This window comes from Coturnix japonica, chromosome Z, assembly GCF_001577835.2.
Source record: "Coturnix japonica isolate 7356 chromosome Z, Coturnix japonica 2.1, whole genome shotgun sequence".
Taxonomy (NCBI): domain Eukaryota; kingdom Metazoa; phylum Chordata; class Aves; order Galliformes; family Phasianidae; genus Coturnix; species Coturnix japonica.
Genome location: NC_029547.1, coordinates 8,811,845 through 8,833,043, shown reverse-complemented (window position 1 = coordinate 8,833,043; position 21,199 = coordinate 8,811,845). Strand labels below are relative to the sequence as shown.

The 21,199-nt window shown below is 43.3% G+C and overlaps 1 protein-coding gene across 3 annotated transcripts in view; it reads left to right on the top strand.

The window, feature by feature from the left end:
* PDZD2 (PDZ domain containing 2) overlaps positions 1–21,199 on the top strand; it is a 184,277-nt gene that overhangs the window by 41,608 nt on the left and 121,470 nt on the right. For all 3 annotated transcript variants that reach the window (XM_015848372.2, XM_015848370.2, XM_015848373.2), the window contains exon 2: positions 13,774–14,564. In XM_015848372.2, coding sequence (XP_015703858.1) covers positions 14,086–14,564 — 479 coding nt within the window. In that variant the 5' untranslated portion in view covers positions 13,774–14,085. The remainder of the gene's footprint in view (positions 1–13,773; positions 14,565–21,199) is intronic.

Below are 21,199 nucleotides of genomic sequence, written 5' to 3'. Positions count from 1 at the left end.
AAAGTGAGGGACTGGGGGTACAAAATGCCCTTTCAAGGGTGTGGAAGACCCTGACTTTAGCCTTAAAGCAGCCGTGGTGATTCAGACTGTTGGGTCTATGCAGGCATTACTATAGGGTTAATAAAATATCTTACAGCATTTTGAGTGAGGATATGATCAGGAAGCTGTGTTGGTGTGTTTGGGTAGGAGGTGGTGACCTGTTTGCTGAAGGAAGAAAGGGAATTTCCCTCTCTGAGGCCATGGTCCTGTGCTTGATTCACCATGTGCTGGCTGAAAAGGGCAGCATGGCTGGACTTCTGTCTGTTTTCTCAAATGTACCTTTGCTCTTTGAAGCCTTTACTGCATTAAATGTAAAGATCAGCATTGCCGTTCACAAAGATGTCTGTAGCAGGTGTAGGCTGCTGTCCACTCTTATCTTTGTGAGGATGCACTGCAGTGGTTTGACATGGATGCTGCTTTGGGCTGTGACCAAGCTGCTGTCCCTCATTTGGACTCCCATAGGGATAAGATTAGAATTGCAGAATCATTAAGGTTGGAAAAGACCACTAAGATCACCTAGTCCAACCCCAACCCATCCCTACCATGCCCATTAAATCATGTCCCTCAGTGCCACATCTCCATATTTCTTGAACACTTCCAGGGACAGTGACTCCACAGGTTCCCTGGACAGCCTCTGCCAATGCCTCACCACCCTTTCTGAGAAGGTATTTTTCTTAATATCCAACCTGAATTTCTCCTGGTGCAACTTGAGGCCATCACCTCTAGTTCTATCACTGTTACCTGGAGGAAGAGTCTGACTTCCACCTCACCACAGCCTCCTTTCAGAGAGTTGTAGAGAGTGATGATAAGGTCTCCCCTGAGCCGCCTCTTCTCCAGATGAAACAGTCCCAGTTCCCTCAGACTGTTCTCAGAAGACTTGTGGTCCACACACTTCACAGCTTCACTGGTCTTGCTTATGGAACCCGGAACCAAGGGGCCAAGGACCTGGAGAGCACTGTCTGTCCATTCCCAGCAAGGTGCAGGGCTGCTTCTCTTGCAGTGAATCTGGATGAAATGTGCACCAGCCACATGGTACTGCCCTGTGCACTGCTCATACCTTGCCGCTCTTAGTTTTCCTGCAGAAGCCATTGGGGAGCAAAGATAAGAAAAATCAGAAAAGAAAGTGGAAGTGAATGTCTGGTTCAGCTCATCCTAGAAGGATTCTGCCAATATCTGTGCAGGTTTGAGGCAGGCTTGAGAGTAGGTTCAGTTTTCTATGGTCCTTCTTGATTGCTGTAGTGGGTCTGGCACCAAAATGAGCTTCTGAGTCCTGTGGGAAGAGACCAAAACAGTTTGGAGATGTAGCGAGACCATCCTGGATATAGCAAATGTGAGCGCAGATGCTGTCCTCCTCCTTCCATCTGTTTTGGTCACTGAGTGCTACAAATCCCCCTCCCTGTTCGCTGCTTTTTGAGTTGCCAAGCTGAGGGTTGCAGATAGTCAGCACACTTGGACAAGAATTTGCCTATGGAGAGCTCAGGCTCCCACCAGCATTTCTGGAGAGCAGGTGCTGGCCATTCAGATTGGACGTGTGGTGAGGTGGGGTGTGTGTATGAATGCGATGGGACATAGTGGAGAATGAGGTTAAAACCCAGCCTTGAGCATCTACGTCCTTCCTAACATGATGAACTGCAACATAATGTATCCGGGCAACCTTATTTTCAGCATTTTTCCCTCTTTCTCTGAAGTGTTGTAATCCTTCTGAATCTGGTCTGCTTTATTTTTATCCCTCTCATATGACAATCCAGGAAGCTTGCTTGCATCTTACTTATATTTATTTATTTATTTACTCTTTGTGTGTGTGTGTGTGTGAAATAAAATGAATTCTTAATGAAAGATGAACAGTTTTAAGACACAAATATACACATGCACTCTTGCAATGCAGGAGTCCCATCAGGTCTTGGTAGGGCTGCAAGGCTGGAAATTCAGAGGGTGAGTAACTCTGATGTAATTGCAGTGGTTTATTTATTTATTTACATTTAAGTATTGCTACCCAGTATGTGAAAACTACCCAAACAAAAGCACTATCTCTTGGTAGAATGTCGTTTTAAGAAATCCTGTTTTAATTCTCCTTCCTTCCCTATTGGATTTCTGTTACAGTTTGCACCTGTGTGCTTTAGGTATAGACAGTGACAAATTTTCTGTCAGTGTTTTGTCAGAGGAGAAAATAGAGCTGTAGAATCATACAATCATTTGAGTTGGAAGAGACCTTTAAAGGACATCAGGTCCAGCTTCCCTGTAACATGCAGGGATGCCTACAGCTTAACCAGGAGCTGAGAACCCCTCCGTAATCCATGATATTCCTAGTAGGAAAGCTTTCAGGGGAAATTTGTGGGAGGTGTGGATCCTCATGAAAGGCTCCTGTTCAGCTTGCCTCCTGTAATGCATGGTGGGCTCTTACCACTGCAGTAGGGAGCAGCAGTGAGGATGTCCAGCAACCTTATCTGTAAGAGAAGAACTGAAACTCCTCAGGTTCTTATGGTGGTGCATGGTTAAAGAAAAAGGTAAAAAAAAAGAAATAATCTGAAATTTCTTATTATGAAAATTCTTGGAAATTTCAGGTTTATATGGGGGTTTTCAGCTGAATTTCCAGTGAATGTAGCTCTTTACAGTACTAGATTTTCCCAGGGGATGAAAATGCCAATTTTTGACTATCTCCATCTGGTCACATTTTTAGGGTTTTTCCGTCTTGAGTCTGACTTCAGCTTTTCTTTTATAAGAGAAGCGCTGGGATATTTAAATAATTCAAAGAAAAAATTACATGCGCTCAGCAAACAGATGTCAAAAAAAAAAAAAAAAAAAAAAAAGCAGCACCTTAAAATCCAGGCCTCCAAAGTCACTTTCGTATATTTCCTTTTAAAATAATGTATTTTTAATTAGCTTTTAGAAACAAAGCGCCATGCTGACATATACTGATTTGCCTGGTGTTTTATCATGGGACAGAACAAAGAAAATGGAACCAAAGATACAAAGTGAGATAATATATGAGATATATATATCTCATATATATATATCTCATATATTATCTCACTTTGTATCTATATCTATAATATATTAGATATAGATATAATATAATTATATAATAATTATATCTATAATACCTAATCAGTTCACCTTTTAAAGCCATGAGATACTAGGCTGCAGAATTGCTATTTTCCAGGTGATCTGAAGACAACTGTATTAAGTTTTTGTGTAAGATCATACAAGAGCTAAAGATAATTCCCTTTCCCAGGTAGTAAGAGCAGAGAGAAATGGTGCTCCCACTCAGCACTGTTTTCCTAAGAAGTCATTTAAGACTGGGGTTACGTGGGGTGTGCCCCTGCTGCTCTACATGGTGATTAACCTTAACGGTGGTTAAGAGCTGACTATAAGGCCCAAGCGTAACAGTAAAAGGTTTGGGGGTGTTCAGTGGTTCTGTTTTGTGTCTTGTCTTTTAATGGCTATATTCTGCCACAAAGAATGATTATGGTGAGGGCTTATGTGGGACTGTCAGCTTATTGCATGTACTTATGTCTTTGCCATGCCTCAGAAAACCTATCTGACTTCATTTAAATATGACCTGCTGTTACACACATCTGAACAGCATAATACATGAAAGTGCACATGATGTCTCTGTAAGTCCAGTGTATGGTTAATAGCGATAGTGCTTGGCATGGTAAAGATTATTATGTATGTTTGCTCCAAGTGGACTTGCTCCTATGTTCTTTCAGCCTAGTAAGAGCATTGGCTCAGTAACCTGAATATTTAAAATGCCCGAAGGCAAGGCTTTGCTTTCCAGGCTTTTCTCCATGTCTTTGCAGAGCTGATGACTGCATAAAAGCATATTATTGGGTAAAGCAGTGAATCATTACTTATAGACCATAACATTTATTTATACATTTTTAATTGGAGCTTTATTCATATAATATATGAAGTACTTTAAAGCACCAAAGGAGCGCATAAGCACTACTGTGCCAACTGCTTCTGTGCTTGAAAACTCTGCGCCAGCCTGTGTGAAGATTTTGTGAGATTCTATAGAACTGCAGAATCACAGAATGGTGGGGTTAGAAGGGACCTCAAAGCCCACCCAAACCCCCTGCCATGCGCTGGTTGCCCCCTATCAGCTCAGGCTGCTCAGGGCCCCATCCAACCCAGCCTTGAGTACCTCCAGGGATGGGGAACCACAGCTCTCTGGGCAAGTCAGGCAAGTAGCCAGTTAGCGTAAATGGGTAAACAGTGAGTTTCCTAAACAATGCTCAGTGAAAAGTGGAGCACAGTTTCATAGCTGTCTGCACAGTGTGGTCTAGGTTGTGGTATCTGTGCTCTGCTGAAGTCTGTGGGGGGAATTCCAGAAGATGAGCTTCTCCTGATGTTGTTCTGGGAGCACAGGCTCTACTGGTTGGGTGCAGGTCCTGCAGTCCTGGCAGAAAATAATTTGCATGGACAAACATGAAGAAAACCAGTGTTTCAACACACACACACAAAATTTGCTATTTCTACTCTGTGCTCTCCCCTCCTTTTTTTTTCTTCAGAATGGATAATTTTCAATCAGCCAACAAAATCATCTGAGAGCAACAAGACCAAAGACCACAATATTTCACTCCGCCCAACTATGCCTGGAACCTGAGGCTGTGTGTGAAACCTCTGAAACAGCCTTTAACTTTGGCCATCTCCAAAGCCACAATCGTACATTGCCCAGGAATGGTCAAAGGAGGCTCAGACAGGTGTCACATAAGCCTCCTTGGAGACTTTCACTGCAGAATCTCCTACATTCTTGCTCTGAGAGGTCTAGCTGGGGGGAGGTGGGTATGCTGTGGTCAGAGTTAGCATCAGCAGCATCTTGTCTTCGAGAGGTGACAGCTTGCTGCCTCCTGTGAGTTGCTACCATCAGGGTTAACCCTCAGCTAGGGAAAGAAAAATGCAGTCTGGCGTTCAGTGCTCTGGGAGGCTGCTGTAGTTCAGCTGGAGGTTAAGAGGACAGGCTTATGGTTCACCTGCTTGTGTCTGTCCTTCAGAGGTCACCTTTGTTGTCTCAAAAACCTCTGCCTTGACTTGATGATGGAAAGAAGAGCAAAGCTGTAAGTCACCCTCCAGCTTCAAAAATCCTGCATTTAGGGTGCAGCAGACTACTGGCTGGGATCGAGCAGATGCCCTGGTTTCAGAGATGGTCCCCATAGGATTGTGAAGGGTAGTGGGCTTCATGTGGGCGCTTGCTTGCCACGCAGGGTTGTGAGGATGGAGGCTGGGCTCTGCAACTGCACTGAAGGGCTTCTCATGGCTGAATTAACCCCTCATGGAGGGCAAGTGCAGCCTGACCTTCTAATGTTGAAGGCAAATGTCTTTACTGCTTCCAGGAAGGTGTCTGCGTTACTCAGAAGTGTACATGTAAATTGCTGTGTGAACCTTCTTAAGTTTAAAGGAGGTGCAGTTAACTGGGAAACAAGGCATCCCTGGTGATAATTAGTAAGTGAGCAGTGTTACAACGTCCTATAGAGCCCAGGCAGGAAAGATCTTCTTGGAAAACCCCTTCTTAAGCTCTGCTTGGCACAAGTGCCTGGGAACACTCACAGCAGGATGATGCTTAATTATTTCCAGTGCTGAGATCAGGTTAGAGTTGATTAATAGATTTTGGAAATAGTGATATGGAAATCTGTCTTGTTAAATCCGGAAATAGTTTTTCTTGTCTTAATTCAGAGCTGAGAGATAATACAAAACAGGTGGTTTTTTTTGTTGTTTTGTTTTGTTTGCTTTTTTAATTCTAGCCTTTCCAGTAACATAATAAAATCACAACAGTCCATCTTCCAACTGCATTTAGTTTTTCAGTTTACAGGGATTTAAGCTGTGTGTTTTCTTGGTGTTTATCGAAATTCAATATAAAAAAATGGTTGGGCACATTTGGTTTTGTATACAGTTGCAGTATTAGAACATCAGATGTTTGTGGTTTGTTTGTAATTCTGGATTCATGACTCTTGCAGACAATGTGGTCCGAAATGAACACGCTATTTGCATTTTCTTGTTTTATGGATAATTATTGCAGAGGTCTTTCCCACAGGAAGGTCTTGAGAAAAGTGGGAGCATTTAAAATAATTGCCGATACACAGAACGTTTGTTTTTTTTGTCTTAATGCATTGTTTTCAGAAAGAATTACTATGTGCAATAAATTCCAATAGGAGCATTCAGTATGTTATGTGGCAGCTCTGTCCTTTTCCTCTGAGAGCCCCACAAATGAGGGGTTTGGTTTCATGTGTGATGAGATGTGGATGCACGCTTCCTTCAAGTTCATATAGAAGTGGGTGACATTATGAGGGCTTCTGAAAACTGGGTCACTTTTTTACATGGCTAAATGTAATTTTAAAGTCTAGCTCTGTTGTTTATATTTTATGACTGTAGCTTTGGCTCATTTTCTGTGTGTATGTGTATGTGAGAGAGCCATGCTATTTTAAACTTGGTAAGCGGATGTTTCTATGAATCTGAGTACTTAAAATTAGTTTTCTTTTGCGGTTGCACAACTGTAAAGTAAATCCAGAGAAGCATCGCTGACTTTAATTATGGTACTCCAGTTTTTTGCTTCTATAAATGATGTCAGAAACAAATTCTGAATACTCTGAAAACTCACAGCGGAGCTTCCCAGCGCCATCTCTGTGTAGTTCAGGAAATGGAAGAGATCCAAAGGATGATGAAGCATTTTGGCATAGAGAGGGTGCTGAAATGGAGGATGGTATGGGCGCCGTTCTTCTCTTAACTCTTTAAATATAGCTCTTCTATCATTCAACAAGCTTGCAATGACTTGTTTACTTAAGCAAACCTTTTCTGTCCTGCTACTAAATTTAGTAGTACTTAAAGATCTACAAACAGATGTTTTTCAACATCTGACAGTGATAGACTCTTGCTTTGATATAGTCCGGGACATTGGATTATGTGAGAATTACATGATTCTAAGTCTTGTCTTTGAAATAAGATCTTTCATTCTGGTTTGAATGAGTGCAAAAGAATAAGCCTATCTTTCAATACTCAAATTAACTTCAGCTTAACGGAATATAGGAAAGATTAAAAAAGTCATTTAAGACTTGCAGAGCGTTTCCACTCTTCCACCTGATCTGGGCTTGGAGAAAAGGCTGGCTGGAGATGATTGGTGTATGTAAAAAGAGGGTGAGGACTGAAGAGAATAATTTGATCATACTAAAGCGCTTCTGTATCAGTGTCAGAAAGAGTTTTAGATTTGATCCTCTCATTAATAATGGATGGCCAGACGGATGCTTCCTTCCCTGCTGTCTTCTTTTTAATTCATCTGAATGATCATGGAAAATACAGTCATTTGGCTCGAGCCAGGCTGTCTCTCCAGCTTAAAAGCTTGCTGCATTAGTCCCTGAATCTGCTCTCACACCACAGCAGTTTTGGTAGGTTGATAAGTATGTTCTGAAGGTCTCCTTGCCAAACTGAGGAAGTCAAACAACCCAGTTGTTGTTTAACATGTAAAAGACCAGCCAATGAAGCTGCATTGTCATGGCCCCAGCTCAGCATTTTCTTACCATGTGCAACACAGCTGGATTTGGTTTTCTTTGATTTCAGATGTGAGGCTGCTGGTACGATTGCTCACCATCCCAAAAGCCCAAAAGTAGTATCAGTGAAATCCTGTTGTGTTCCCAGTCCAGTGGAACTGCTTTCCAGGGTAGCCTAGACACTTAATGATGGTATAATGTCACTAGCTTGGTAACCATTTGAATGCTGTGTTATTTCTGATTGTGTTTCAGTGTCTGCAGTTTCTCAGTAGTTGGTGTGTTTTGGAAATGTGTCACTCTGTAAGAGCCCCTTTGTAGAGATGCGTATATTTAGTATCTTTGTAAAGCTGTGGTTAAAGGCTTGTGGAGACTTCTGAGTTGAAAGAAAGTGTCTTTGGGTACTGTGGGGGGAGAAAGACTCTGAGAGAGCAGTGATGAAGAATTGTTTGGGTGTGGAAATAAAGAGGAAATAAAGAGCTTTAGGGCTCCAGGAGTAGCAAGAAGCTTCTACCAGGGGGCAACGGTGGCTTCTATAGGAGCTGAGGCAGCTTCCTCTGAGTGCTGCTGTTAAAGCTCAGTACATGGCGAGGTTTTTAACTAACTTTTGGGCCCTTTTTTTGGCCTCTGTAGCATTTTCTGCACAAGTTTTACATTTATGTGTTTCCCCATGTCAGTGTCCTTTTTGTGAACTGTTCTTTGTTCTCAGAGCTTGGGCTGATTCTGTAAACATCCCGGCAATTACCAGGGTTGATTTAGGAAGTCTGGATGTTTGCATAGGTCTTTTGATTTTTGATTTAGTCAACATAAATACTTGAAAGGCAGCGAGGAACACATTGTGGGGAACCTTTCTGCAAGAGTTGACAGAAAGTTTGACACTGCATTCATTAGGTAGACTGTACCAGACTTTTCTACATCCAGATTTTCTTTGTACATGTTTCAGAGTAGGATCCATCTGATCATATTCACATATCTCTGTATGACTTAGCCACACACTGCTTTCAGTCAGTAGAGGAGAAAGTGCACCTAAACAAGACCGTACATCTAGTCTGAAGGTAATCTGAAGGTAAACACCTACCACAGGTCTGATATACATTTCCTAAGAGTACCTGTTTCTCTTTATTGGCCAGAAAGAGCCTGTGGTGACAAACTCAGGTGGGTGTTCAGCTGATGTTATGGAACAGAAATCTGAGTTTTCCTTCTCTGTGTTCCTGTTGGTTACTGGTGTTGAGGTCAAACTGGAGGCTGGTTTGACTGTACAGTAAATCCAGCCTTAGGGCTCTTACAGCTGTGTGCAATGCATCGAGGCCATGAGATACAACATGCTGACTGCTATAAAACTCACTGTCAATTCAAATTTGCTCAGAATCTCTAAAAGCCTGCCAGTGTAAGATTTAAATTTTTATGCCAGGTCAAATATCAGTAGTCTTCCCATGGCTGGCATAAAGCTGACCTGTAGCTGTGCACTCTGGCTAATTCAGCAGAAATATAACTGTGTGCCCGTATCTGATTTGTACCACAGGGTAATCCAGAATAAAACGCATTCAGTATTGTCAGAGTGAAGGACAGTTACAATAAAACTGTCCTTCAACAGTGGCATGTCTTTCAGTGAAACAGCTCTATTCCATTCCGAGATGGTTTTTTTCCCCATTGTAACATAATTTGCTATTAGCTACTAACTAGAAAGTAGAAGAAATGAAAGCTACACTTGAGCAGAAATTAATAAATGAATGTCTTTTGCTGGTAGTGGATTTATTTCTCTGGTGCTGAAATGCCCGGATGACTTTGACAAAATGAGTACAGTGCCTTCATGTACAAATTAAAGACTAACAGTACCTGTCAAACATAACCTTTAAAGCAATTATAAAGTGATCTCACTCAGGGGATAAAAGGAATTTTAAAAATAACTATATGTATGTTTTTCTGGAACTTCAGGCTAGGCTAGATAAGCCAGAGGGGTTATCCTGGAGGATCATGTGTTGGCCACTCACACAAATCACCTTTTAAAAGTCAGTAAAGGGACATTTTAATGACCCTCTTTATTTCCTTTGCCCCCTGTGAGAAAGTGATTATTGTGGCTCTTTACATCGCTCCTTTGAGGACAGTGGTGTAGGAAGAAACAGCAAAGCTTGTCATAAAAAAAACAGTTGTGTGTTTGCCCTAAATATCCAGATATGCTGTTTAACAATTCCAGCTTTGACTCTCTTAAAAATATATATTCTTCCATAAGCAATGATTTAAGATGGCCCTTCCCTAAGAAAGCCTTAAAAAAAAGCAGCCTCCTTTCACTTCAGTCACTTCAGTCAACCTCAAAAGTTGTGGCTTAAGAAAAAAAGAACATTGCTTCATGAGTCAAAGCTACAACTTCTTGGAGAATTGGATATTCAGTTCATTTATGTGGGTGAAATTTCAACCCTTGAGAGCATGTCTTGAGTGGGTGGAAGAAGTTAGGTAAAAGTTGATTTTTTAGGCTGAAAATCCACCAGAGATGAAGGTGAGAAGAGCTGTTACACACAAAGAGCAGAGAGCTACATAAACAGCATATCTGTGGCTATAAACTGATTATGAATAGATTGAAGCTGAATTACACATCATTTCCAGCTACGTGGTGCTGTGGAACACCTTCCCAGCAAAATAACAGAGGCATAAAACCTCATTACTTGAAGTTAAGATTTGAGTAGCTTTATTGGGTGAAGGGTGAGAGTTTCTGTGCTAGCTGAAGCCTGGATTTGATGATGTCCAGCAGATTCTTTGTGGCTGGCAGCCACTGCAGAAAGACCAGGCTCCTCCACTGCAGCCAGAGAGAGACATTCCATACCTTTCCAGAAAGGAAACATTTCCTTTCCTCCATATTTCATTGGGAAGGTTTCCTACCTACTCTTGTCAAGCCAAAATGTTTTGCTTGAGATGATGAAGTCCCTTGAAAGTGCTTTGTAATTACCTGCATGATTATCATGTCTAATATTGCATACAGGGGCACATACATACCATGTCCACTCAAAATAAAGCAGCTAAGAGGGAATCTCCTTAAATTATTAGACCAAAAAGGATGCTGCTCTGATTACCTCTAGTACTGGAATGGCTTTGAACCTTATGTGGCTACTGGTAGCGATACTGATGTTTGTTGTTGGAGTGATTATTTGGACATCGTTGTTACAACTTGCTGAATGTTGTCAATTATATGAACTTTCAAGCTGCTATCACTAAGGTAGAAAGTGATGCTGAAGGGAAGAATGTAGGAGAGACTGAGTCTGTCCCATAGAATCCTAGAATCATAAAATGGCCCGGGTTGACAAGGACTTCAACAATCATCTGTTTTCATTCCACCTTCTACTTGCAGGGTCACCAACCACCAGACCAGGCTGCCCAGAGCCACATCCAGTCTGGCCTTGAATGCCTGCAGGGATGGGGCATCCACAGCCTCCTTGGGCAACGTATTCCAGTGCGTCACCACCCCCTCAGTGAAGAATATCCTCCTAGAGCCCAACATAGCATTACCACTATTCTGTGTTCCTGGCACTTGTGTAACCTGCCACAGGGACCAGGAGTGGTGGAGTCATGGGAGACACTCAGGCAGTGTCTGATGCCTTGTCATTCTTTATCTAAGCAGTAACCTACTTACACCCTGGTGTCATTCATATTCATTATTCCATCATGGGCAAGGAGAATAGTCTGCTCTTTTCCCCATTGTAGTTTTGGGACATTTTTAGGTACCCAACAGGCAAGCCTTGGGACAGTAACCATTTATTCTCCCCTACAGTAGCAAGTCTGCATTGACATGTATGATTCACAATAAACTGCATCTCTTCCCAAAGATTTGCTGCCTATCCAACCCTATCTGTGTGCGGTTTTCCCTTTCTGATACTTTGCAGTAGTTCTTGCTTTCTCTTGAACTTTAGCCCAATTTTCCCAGATCTTTTCTTTTTTAAATTTTTGCCAGGATCATTTTGGATTCTAATCCTGTTCTTCAGCATGTCTGCAGTCATTCCTAGCTTCATGTAATCTGCGGATTTAATAACTGTACTGTCTTTTATCGTCCAGGTCACTAATGAATATGCTGAGCAGAACAAGAGTATATAGATCCAGCAGAGCTCCTCTCACAGCGTCCCTCTGTTTTCACAGCATATCATTAATAACTACTCCCTGGGTATGGCTTTATAGTGGTGTCATTTAATCATGTTTCTGTAGTTTATTTACAGAAAAGTTGTTTGAGACGATGTCAAAAGCTATAATGAAAGCCCAGATAAATGACATCTAACAACTTCTCTAATATGAAAAGAAATTAATTTGGTTTTATAAGTATTTTTTTTTCTTGTCTCCTCTGCTGCTGCTCATATTTTTGTTATCTTCCACAGACAAGCAAACTGTTCCTTTGATTGGTTTAGAGTTCTATAGAGAATTGTGGCTAAACTGGCTGATAAGGCACCCTTTTGCTGCTCCTCTTTCTGCCCTTCAAAACAGGCACTATGTTTGCCTTTTTCCTGAGTTTCTGCTCCACATCTGTCTGAGCTGTCACAGGTGACCAGAGGGGAGGGCACAGGTGACAGGAAGGGAGTTGTCTGAGATTGCTTCAGTTGGTCCTCGAGGGTTTGTCCCATGTGGTCCGAAATATCTGGCCGGGGCAGAGTGCTGGTCTCACCATGGAACAGGGAGAAGACAGTGAGTGCATCTCTGCAATGACAGCGTGTCATAGTGCTTGCTAACTGTACCAGCCCCTTGTGCTCATCAGGGCCATGTAACTAGGACTAAAGCAAAATCAAACCAAAGTTGCCTATTTTGCTGTCACTTTTCAATAACGTTCCCTCTGTTTGATCTATGCTGTTCTAAATACTGCCTTTTCATATTGATATACATGAGAAGGATGCTAAAATCTATTCTTCTTCAATCTTTTGCAATCTTCATTTTGTTTTTGTGCCCTGGTATTTCTCATATTTCTGCCTGAATGTTCACGCTATTTTTTAATTCCTACTCGGTAACCTTTTAGTGTCTTTCTTCTTGTCTTTGAGGCAAATGTAGAGCTTGTGATGCTGCCAAGCCTTCTGATCCTTATTTTGCATTGAAATGTTATTGTGTTTGTGCCTTTTGAGCACAAAATATTACTTCTTTGAGAAACTACAGCTCACCTTGATTTCTTTTTCCTTTAAACTTCACTGCATGAAATCTTGCCTAGCAGGTTTTTTCTTTTTTTTCTTTCTTTTTAATTTTTTTTTTCTCTTTTTTCTGTATGTATAGAAGCCAAGCATTCCTGTTCTGCCTTTCCCAGTCCCTACTGTATGGCAGATTTCATCATTTCACAGCCACTTCCACACACGTTGCCTTCCACCTTCTTACCCCCAACACATCCTTCTCTGTGGGCACTTCCCCCCCCTTTATTATTTGACTTATCAGTTATGCAAGACTATCTCTCCAGAGCACTGGGATGCTCTGTCTTCTGCTGCTTTGCTTCTTTAGTAGATATCTTGTGCTTGTGCTCTCCATTACCGCAGTGTCAGTTATCAGGCAGTCTGGCCCATTCAGCCTTGTTGGCTCTGTGGATTTATTGCACCCAGTTCAGTCTGAAATTAAATCTGAGATTTTAAGTAAGACATAAGTCCTGTTCTAAAAGGAGTAGATTCACCAGTGCTGCAGTAGGCATCTAAGATATCAAACACAGCACACTAAGCTGCATATATTGCTGGAAAATCACTCCTGAAAAGAAGCCAGTCAACAGACTCTGCTCACATCAGGATTTTTCCTCATTTCTTAGATCCTAATGGTCCTAGAGAACCCCCTTCTCACCCTCTTACTTGCTAGTGCCCAGTTGTGGCTGTCTGTGTGCCTCCAGGCTGTGACATAAAGTGGAGAGTTTACCCACACAGCTCTTCTTGTCACAGGGAAACGGGTGTCCACATCCCTTAGATGTCCTATTTGCAGGTTGGGTGTAGTTGTCTGTGAGCCCTTCCCTGCCTGTCCTTCAGCATCAGCCAGCTTCAGGTGATGGTGAGAGCAGTGTCACACCGCGTCCCCTCGGTGCAGCAGGTTGTGCTGTACTGATCTGTGGGGCTGTGGGATGGCTGTCTTGTCGGAAGGGTCAGGCTCTGAAGGTGACCTTTTATTCCCTTGCTGAGAAGAGCAGTTGGTGCCCTCAAGTGGTAAATCGCAGGAGAGCGGCTTCAGCCGTAGAAGCCGCTGTAGGTGCTGCTCCGGGAGGGGTGCTGGGCTTGGTGGGCATCGCAGTGCTTGGTCTTGGCCTTCCTAACCGTGCAGTTTCTCCTTGCAGGCACAGTGGCTTTAATGGGAAGGAGACATCGTTCCCGGTGGAGAGGAGATCCTGACAGCGAGGTGTAGACAGACAGAGAAGCTGTGCGCTGCTTCGTCCACCAACATCTGTCTTGTGTCTGCAAGAAGCGTCCTGCCTTGACTGTGCCTGAGGTCGAAGAGAGCCTGAACACTGTCCCTGTGAGATCAAATGGGACCTGCTTTGTGCATCTGTCCCTGCTCCAGCATGGCCCGCAGGGGCACAGGGGGCTGCCAGATGCGGCCAAACCGGGAGCTGGAAAGCCAATGAGGGGATGGATGCCTGGAGACGGCGATGCCCATCACGCAGGACAACGCGGGGGTCTTCTTGCCCCTCCTATGGCAATGGCTGCAGAACAGCCGGCGGGAGGGGGCTGAGGGGGTCGAGCAGAAGCTGTGCCATGCAGCTGTCCAAAAGCTGAGTGAGTACATCCAGCTCAACTTCTCAGTGGATGAGAGCAAACTGCAGGCAGGGAGCTGCGGGGCTTTGGACACAGAGATCTGCACTGTCTACCTGGCTCAGGAGATGCGGAAAACAGAGGTTCTGGGTCTGAGCTTTGGGAACATCCCTGCACTGGGGGACTATGGGGAGAAGCGGCGAGGAGGAAAGAAGAGAAAAGGGCATAAGGGGCCGGTGCTCGATGTAGGGTGCATCTGGGTGACGGACCTGAAGAAGAACAGCCCAGCTGGGAAGTGTGGGAGGGTGCGGCTGAAGGACGAAATCCTCTCCCTGAATGGACAGCTGATGGTTGGCGTGGATGTCACTGGTGCAAGGTAAGGGTGGAAGAGCTGTGTGCGATGTATGTCACACTTGGTGCTGGTTTGAGGCTGAGAGCACAGGTTTTCACCTTTGCTTTCTAGCTCCTGGGAGATCTGTGGACTCCTTAGGAATCTGCAAAAACCAAGTAACAAAAACACATCAATAATTAGCCTATATCTCCTATTTGCATGTCCAGTGGAAATGTTTGAGGGGTCATTGTGTCAAAAAATAGTGCATTGTAAGCATTGGAGAGCCTTCACTAAAAGCGGGATTCTTTCTGGGTTTGGATAAAACTTTTTTATTTTTTAAAGTAAAAACGACTCTGCAGCGCTGGAATTTTATTTTATTTTTTTGCTGGTACATCTTATTTTTCTTGAATCACTTGACTGGAGGAAAGCTTTTTTTGACAGCTAAGTGTTGTCTGAGACTTTTTTCAAAGCGAGAGATTTTGTGTTTTCCAGATTGAAACAACTTCCTTTTAATAAATTCCCTTTGATTTTATTTCACTTGCTCTCCTTTGCTGTCTCATGTCCCAGAAAACCTGCAACCTTCAGGAGTTCAAATCAGATATGAAGGTTCTTGCAATGATACAGATTTTTCCTTCTTTTTTACCTTTCAATTTCTTCATGCTGTAAAATCAGTTGTGGACCAGCTTTTCTCTCTGTGGGCTGCTGGACTCACTGGCAGTGACAAGACTCAGTGGTTATTTATCTACTGCTTCAGTTATCAGGCTGCAAAGCCACAGTAGCCTTGGCAATGCTTCCAAGCGAAAACCCTGCAAAATGCACAGCCTTTACTCCCAATGGACAGTGAGCATCCTGTGGCTCTTCACGAGGGTCTGTGGCTGTGATTTGGGCCGGCCATTGCTCCTGATCCTGCCAAATTAGCTGATCACTTGCACTCCCAGATTTGTAAGGTTTTGCGGCAAAAAGTAGTTAGTATGCTGCTTCCCCTTTGCCAGATGTCTCTATTCCTAAAATGCAAAGGAATCGTCTGCCGAGGCCAGCAATAATGTTATCTTGTTGTTAATGCAAGAAGAGTCACAATACCCAATGGAATGCAAAGTGTTTAGATATCTGTTCTTATTATGCTATCCCTCAAGGCTTTATTAGGGGTTTGTTCCTTTCTGAAAACTGTGTTATTAAACCAGCAAGATGTGGCTGTTGCTAATGAGAACCATGTGCTCCATTTTTGCTAGCAGAGATTTTTTTGCCATTATGAAGACAGGCTTCCTACTTTTAGGTGATTTGGGCCAGCATCGTTGTTCTTATGATCTTGTTTTAGAGTCTTCAACACCCAATTTAGGCCAAAATTTAGGGCATTTCTTACTCAAACATGATTTATTTTCAACATCTAAAGCATCCATGTTTAATTTAGTCAACTGCTCTTTGACCAAGGTGCTGTTGATGGATAATAACAGTTGGGACCTTGAGAATGCTCTTGGTTTGGAGAGTTTGATTTTACTTCTCCAGGAGTAGGCTAGTAGCTTCAATAGCATTTTCCATCATGTTCCTCTGGTCTGCTCCAGGATGGTTTGGAGTTTCTCTGTTGAGAGGCTTAGAGACAACTCTGCATTGGTTTGTAATTAGTAGCATCAGCTTGCTTTTTGGAAAGGCTGTTTTGAAGCAGCAGCTGTCCTGGAGTATTGCTCTATTGCTGCTGTGGTGGAGGCTTTTCCGTGTGGTTCTTCAAGCTGCCAGGGCAGAACAGCAGATTGCATGGAGATACCATGGAGTAGTCCTGGCTCAGTTCTGTCTGCCTAATTACTCCCTGAATGGGTGAAACACTCTTCCAGGTTGAGATGAAAGTGTATGAATGCTGTGGTTTGCAGTGTGGTACACTTCACGTAGAGATCAGCAATCCTGTGCATGGACATTGCAGAGGGTCTCACAGCTCTTCCTCTTTCATGGGGATTGAGCAGGAACATGAGCAGGGCTGGCAGAATTGTGAGCATGTACACAGTCTTTAAGTCAGCCATCTCCATCCTGCCATGTGCCAAAGGGCTAAGTCAGTATGCGGGACAGTGGGAGAGGAGATGTAGGGCTGTGTTTTTCCATCTTGCTGACTATGCTGTGGATGCAGTCAGTCTCTCGAGGATGCAGAAAAGGTGAAGGGAACTGCAGCTGTCTGGCTGGGTAGCCTTGGGCAGATTGGCTTAAAAAATGCCCCCAGAGTTAGCCCCCAAAGTAATGTGTGTTTTTTTTTTTTTTGCAGTTGATCAATTTGAACTTTAGAATCAAATTAATTTTTTTTTTCCTTCCACAATCAATAATTGCTTTGCACCTCAGCTAGCCTCTCTTCAACACTCACTGCACAGGGGAGGTACAAACTGGTACCTGGTATGGGGCTCTTTCAGCACTGCCTGGGGCACATCCTGTGTCTGCAGTCCTTGGCTCCTGAAGCAGTGACAGGGTCAGGCACTGTGCAGCAGAGCAGTGTGAAGTGTCTTGTAAGGTATCTCTTGTCTGTCACCCTTGGCTCGGGAAGCCAGATCTGGTTTAACTTCTTAAAAGAACTATTATTTATTTAAATTCCAACTGATTGACATGAAAACAGCAGAAACACATTGATAATTTCTGAGCTTGTTTCTTTTTTGTTTTGTTTATTTTCACTTAGGGAAATGCTATGCAGTAGTACAATTATCAAAGGCCTTTTTCTTAACAGGGTATCATTATATTAGGTGTAGGTGGTGTGTTTTTGTTGTTAGTGACTGAGGGAAAATTATTGCTCTCTTACGAGTTGGCAGATTGTGTCTATCAGATGCAATTGCAGGAAAATGAGCTGCATTGAAGTACAGAATAAAGGTTAGTCAAAACACTGTGTATTTATGTATCTTCTGTATATAGAGCCGTACCTCCAAAACACGTATGTTATTTTCGCCCAGACAACAACTTCCTAAGTATTTTTGGAACTATTCCTCGCATTTTGGGCAATTACTCATTCACTGGAGGGAGGCTGTTCATATTCCTGCAGATGACAGATGAATCCTTCCTTTCTTGAGCAAGGCTGAATGGGCCTTCATTGAGAAAGTCCTGGGAGGACTGCAAAAGAATTATTTTGTCATGAACATCATTCACTTTGAATTATTTGGTTATGACTCCCATCAAGTATAGTTGCAATGCTTGGACAGGGCTATTATGTACATTTAATCTTTAAAATCCCTGCTTACTAGATTTCCAGTTCCAACTGTTTTTGAAAGAAAGCAAAGTAGGATACATTTCAACTGACGACAGTGTGGTATAAACCTGGGATATGATTATTATTTTGTTGTTGAGTAAACACAACCAGTGCTTCAAACTATCGTGTTCCCCATCTCCAGAAATGGCCAAACGTTGCCATGTGTGGAAATACAGTCAGGTAAGTGTCTGCCTTCTTCTTATTCCACAATCTGGAGTAGCTTCCAGAAAATGAACAGGTAAATGCTTTGACAGCTGTAACTTTGTGTGGCCTTTTCTTGGTCTCTCCTTCTTGGTGTCCTGGGGAACTTGCATGGACTCCTCCCTGGCATGAGATATGGCATGCTGAATGTCAGGGGAAATCAGTTTATTTTTGAAGATGCTGAGAAAGATTTTCAGAAATCAGACATGCATAGAATAGAGAATGAGCTTTAAAGTGTCTTCACTGAAGGCAAAGCTTTGACCTTACCTATGTTAGAGGTTTGCAGCAGTGGTCTCTCCAGAGGGCTTGCTGCTTCTGTATATCACATCTGTGTGCTCCATGACAACTGGGAGTATGGAGGCAATAGCCTGGTCCTCCTAACAGGTCAGTGCTGTTCTCAGTAGATGCTCAAGACATGGACATCCTAAACATAGTCCCATTTCTCTGTAAGTGATTAGCAGCTGATTGCAAAGTGTGATTCTGAACTTCTAATCAGATTACAGGTGTCAAAATGTACAAAGCCCTTTGTGCTGCTGGCCTGCAGCAGTCAATAACAGTACTGGGCTGTACATGTACTTTGATGAAACATTGGGTTCTCAAAACAGTCTGGTGCTGGAAATGCAATAGGCAGTCCCTGGCTGTATTCTAAGCCAAATTCAGCTTGAAAAGAGGAGAATGCTCTTTTTCTTTGCCCTCTTGGTGGGAGCTGTGGGCACAGGGAGATGAAGAGGGAATGGAAATGGAGAACGGGGACCTTTGTTACATCTGATCAGAACTCCCTGAAAATTTGGTGCTGTACTCTGAAAAGTGATATTTCAGTGTTTTTTATCGGGCTTCTGCTTCCCCAGGAAGTTGAACTGAATGACTTTTCTATCATAACCTGCTTTGTGCTTATCCCCACGGCAGAGTTTTCCTTGTCAGGGTGAAAAACTTCCTGAGTGCAGTCTCTCTTCATTATCAAAGTGCAATGCTCCAGTTTCACATTTTCTATGGGGTGCTGCTTCCAGCTGTGCTGTGGTGAGATGCTGCTGCTGCATCGTTTGCTGTAGTCACTTCAGGAGCTGTGGCTGTCTTTGCAGTATCTGCAGAGTTTTGCAGCATCGTGTTACTCAGTGGGGGTACTCAGTGTGCTACCAGGTGCTTTGGCTGCTGTGTGGGAATGGTGAGCAAGGTTTAGTTTAAATGATGCCCTGTAGGCCATAGTGATTTCCTTCTGATTTGATCTGTGGTGAGACAAGCCATACCTCGGGCTGTGCTCCCTCTGTTCGTGAGCTGTGGCTCTCAGTTGAAGATTTTGGCAATAAATCCATTGCTCAGTAGGGTCAGGAGTTAGGGCATATGAAAACACGCGGTATGGAGGAAAAGGAGGTTTTCAGGTTTCTCTGCCCGTGATAGACTTACCTTTCCCTGGATTTCTTTTGGATATTCTGGATTTATGTGCTGCTCAGCAGAGCAATCTCCTTTATACATCCGTCTGCTCAGGGAGAAACCATCCCGAGTAAATTCCTCTGGTCATCACAGAACGCTTTCTGTCACCACCCTCCCACCTCCTGGGCATGTCAGGTTGCACAGATCAATTGCACTGTTTTGCTTTGTTTCCTCACCTCCTTCCCAAAACAAAAGTGCTGCCAACACAAAGTGCTGCTCAGTGTAAGCAGCTGTACTGCCTGGTGTTAGCAGGGACTTCTCCTGGTTATGTTCATAAGAAAATATTTTCGTTTTAATAGGAAAACAAATGGAAACGTATCCTGGCCCTTTGCCCTTGGCCAAGGGGCAAACATTTATGTGGGAGCTCCTTGTTAAAATATTAACAGCACTGACTACACAGAGAAAAACAAGCGCAATGGTCCTGGAGAGCACAGCCTCCAAATGCAATCTCAGGGAACAGATTTATCGTAACTGACCTAAAAAATGCCCCCAATCTATTGTGGGGTTGAATTCATTTCCTTTATTTTTTATTTTTATCCTATTAACAATTTTCATGCTGCAAAGTGATGGATCGGGGCACAGAGGCTGGGACCTGGGGCTCATTGTCAGGAACACGGATAAGCAGTGTAGGCTGATGTGCCCTCTGAACCTGAGAATGGAAAATAAGCAGCACACAGGGCTCTTGGCTGGAGGGTTTTTCCTCCTATTGAGCTTCTCTGAGCAGGGAGATGGTGAGTCTGCATGCTCAACCTGTGCAAAATGGGAGGAAACCTGTGAATTTTGTTTCTCAGACACAGCAGGAGTCCTGCGGAGCTGTGAAAGCCTTGTACACTAGAGCATGGAGCTATCTCTGAGACATGGCTGCTGTGTTTTGCTCTGATACCAAATATGAACCACCCCTCTTAAAATATGACACAACTAGGAAACAAAGAAAGAGACGTTGTTCTTCCTTTCCTTTAAGTCTTCAAGAAAGACAGTTATGGGCAGACTTAGCCACACATGTTGAGAAATAAATTGCTGTACAGAAATGAGCTTTATCCTAAATCCTCTCTCAAGAGCAAGAGACTTAAGCAGAAGGTCACTAATCCCCAGACTCTGCAGAGATCATTTAGCTTGTTTGTCGTCTTTGCTGTGTTAATCTGCGTGTGGGTTCACCCTGCTTCCCTTCTGCACCCTCTGGTTCCTGTCTCTCTCAACCTCTCCACGGTGATTCCAGCGTCTGTGGAGTAGTAGACCTTTGCTCTAGTAGTGATGCTTTTCTGCAGCATTCCAACACTATAACCTCCTCAACAGACTTTCCAAACTGCTCTACTTTGCATCATGTTTGCCTTTTCCCTCAGCTTGGTTTTAGCTAGCAACCCTAAAAGACGGTGGTGTGACTGGTTTAAATAGCTCCTGGCCTACACACTTTCACATTTGCTTCAAAATTTCAGGAGTCTTCTACACACTGCTGCCACTGAAAACATATCTCACCTAATTCTATAGGAACTGTGATACAGGAGGAATACAGGAAGAATCAGGCAACATCCCCAGGGCCATCTGCAGCAAATGTTCCCCAGCTGTGGCTCTGCACACTTTGCTTTCAGAGGGCTAGCATCAGTCTTGAAGAGATTCACGCAGAGTTTGGTGGTGTTGCCTTAGGAGGTAGAAAAGCTTCAGAGATGACAGAATGGGTTGTCTTGAGTGTTTTGGGGGAATATTTTTGTTTTATTTCACTGAGATATGAAACCTCTGCTTAGAAGGCTGTATCCTGTTGCCATGTGTAGGACTGTGCATCTCCTTTTGATTTGTTGTTCAGGCCGTGCCATAATTACATGAGCAGAAGATCACTGCCTGGGACAGA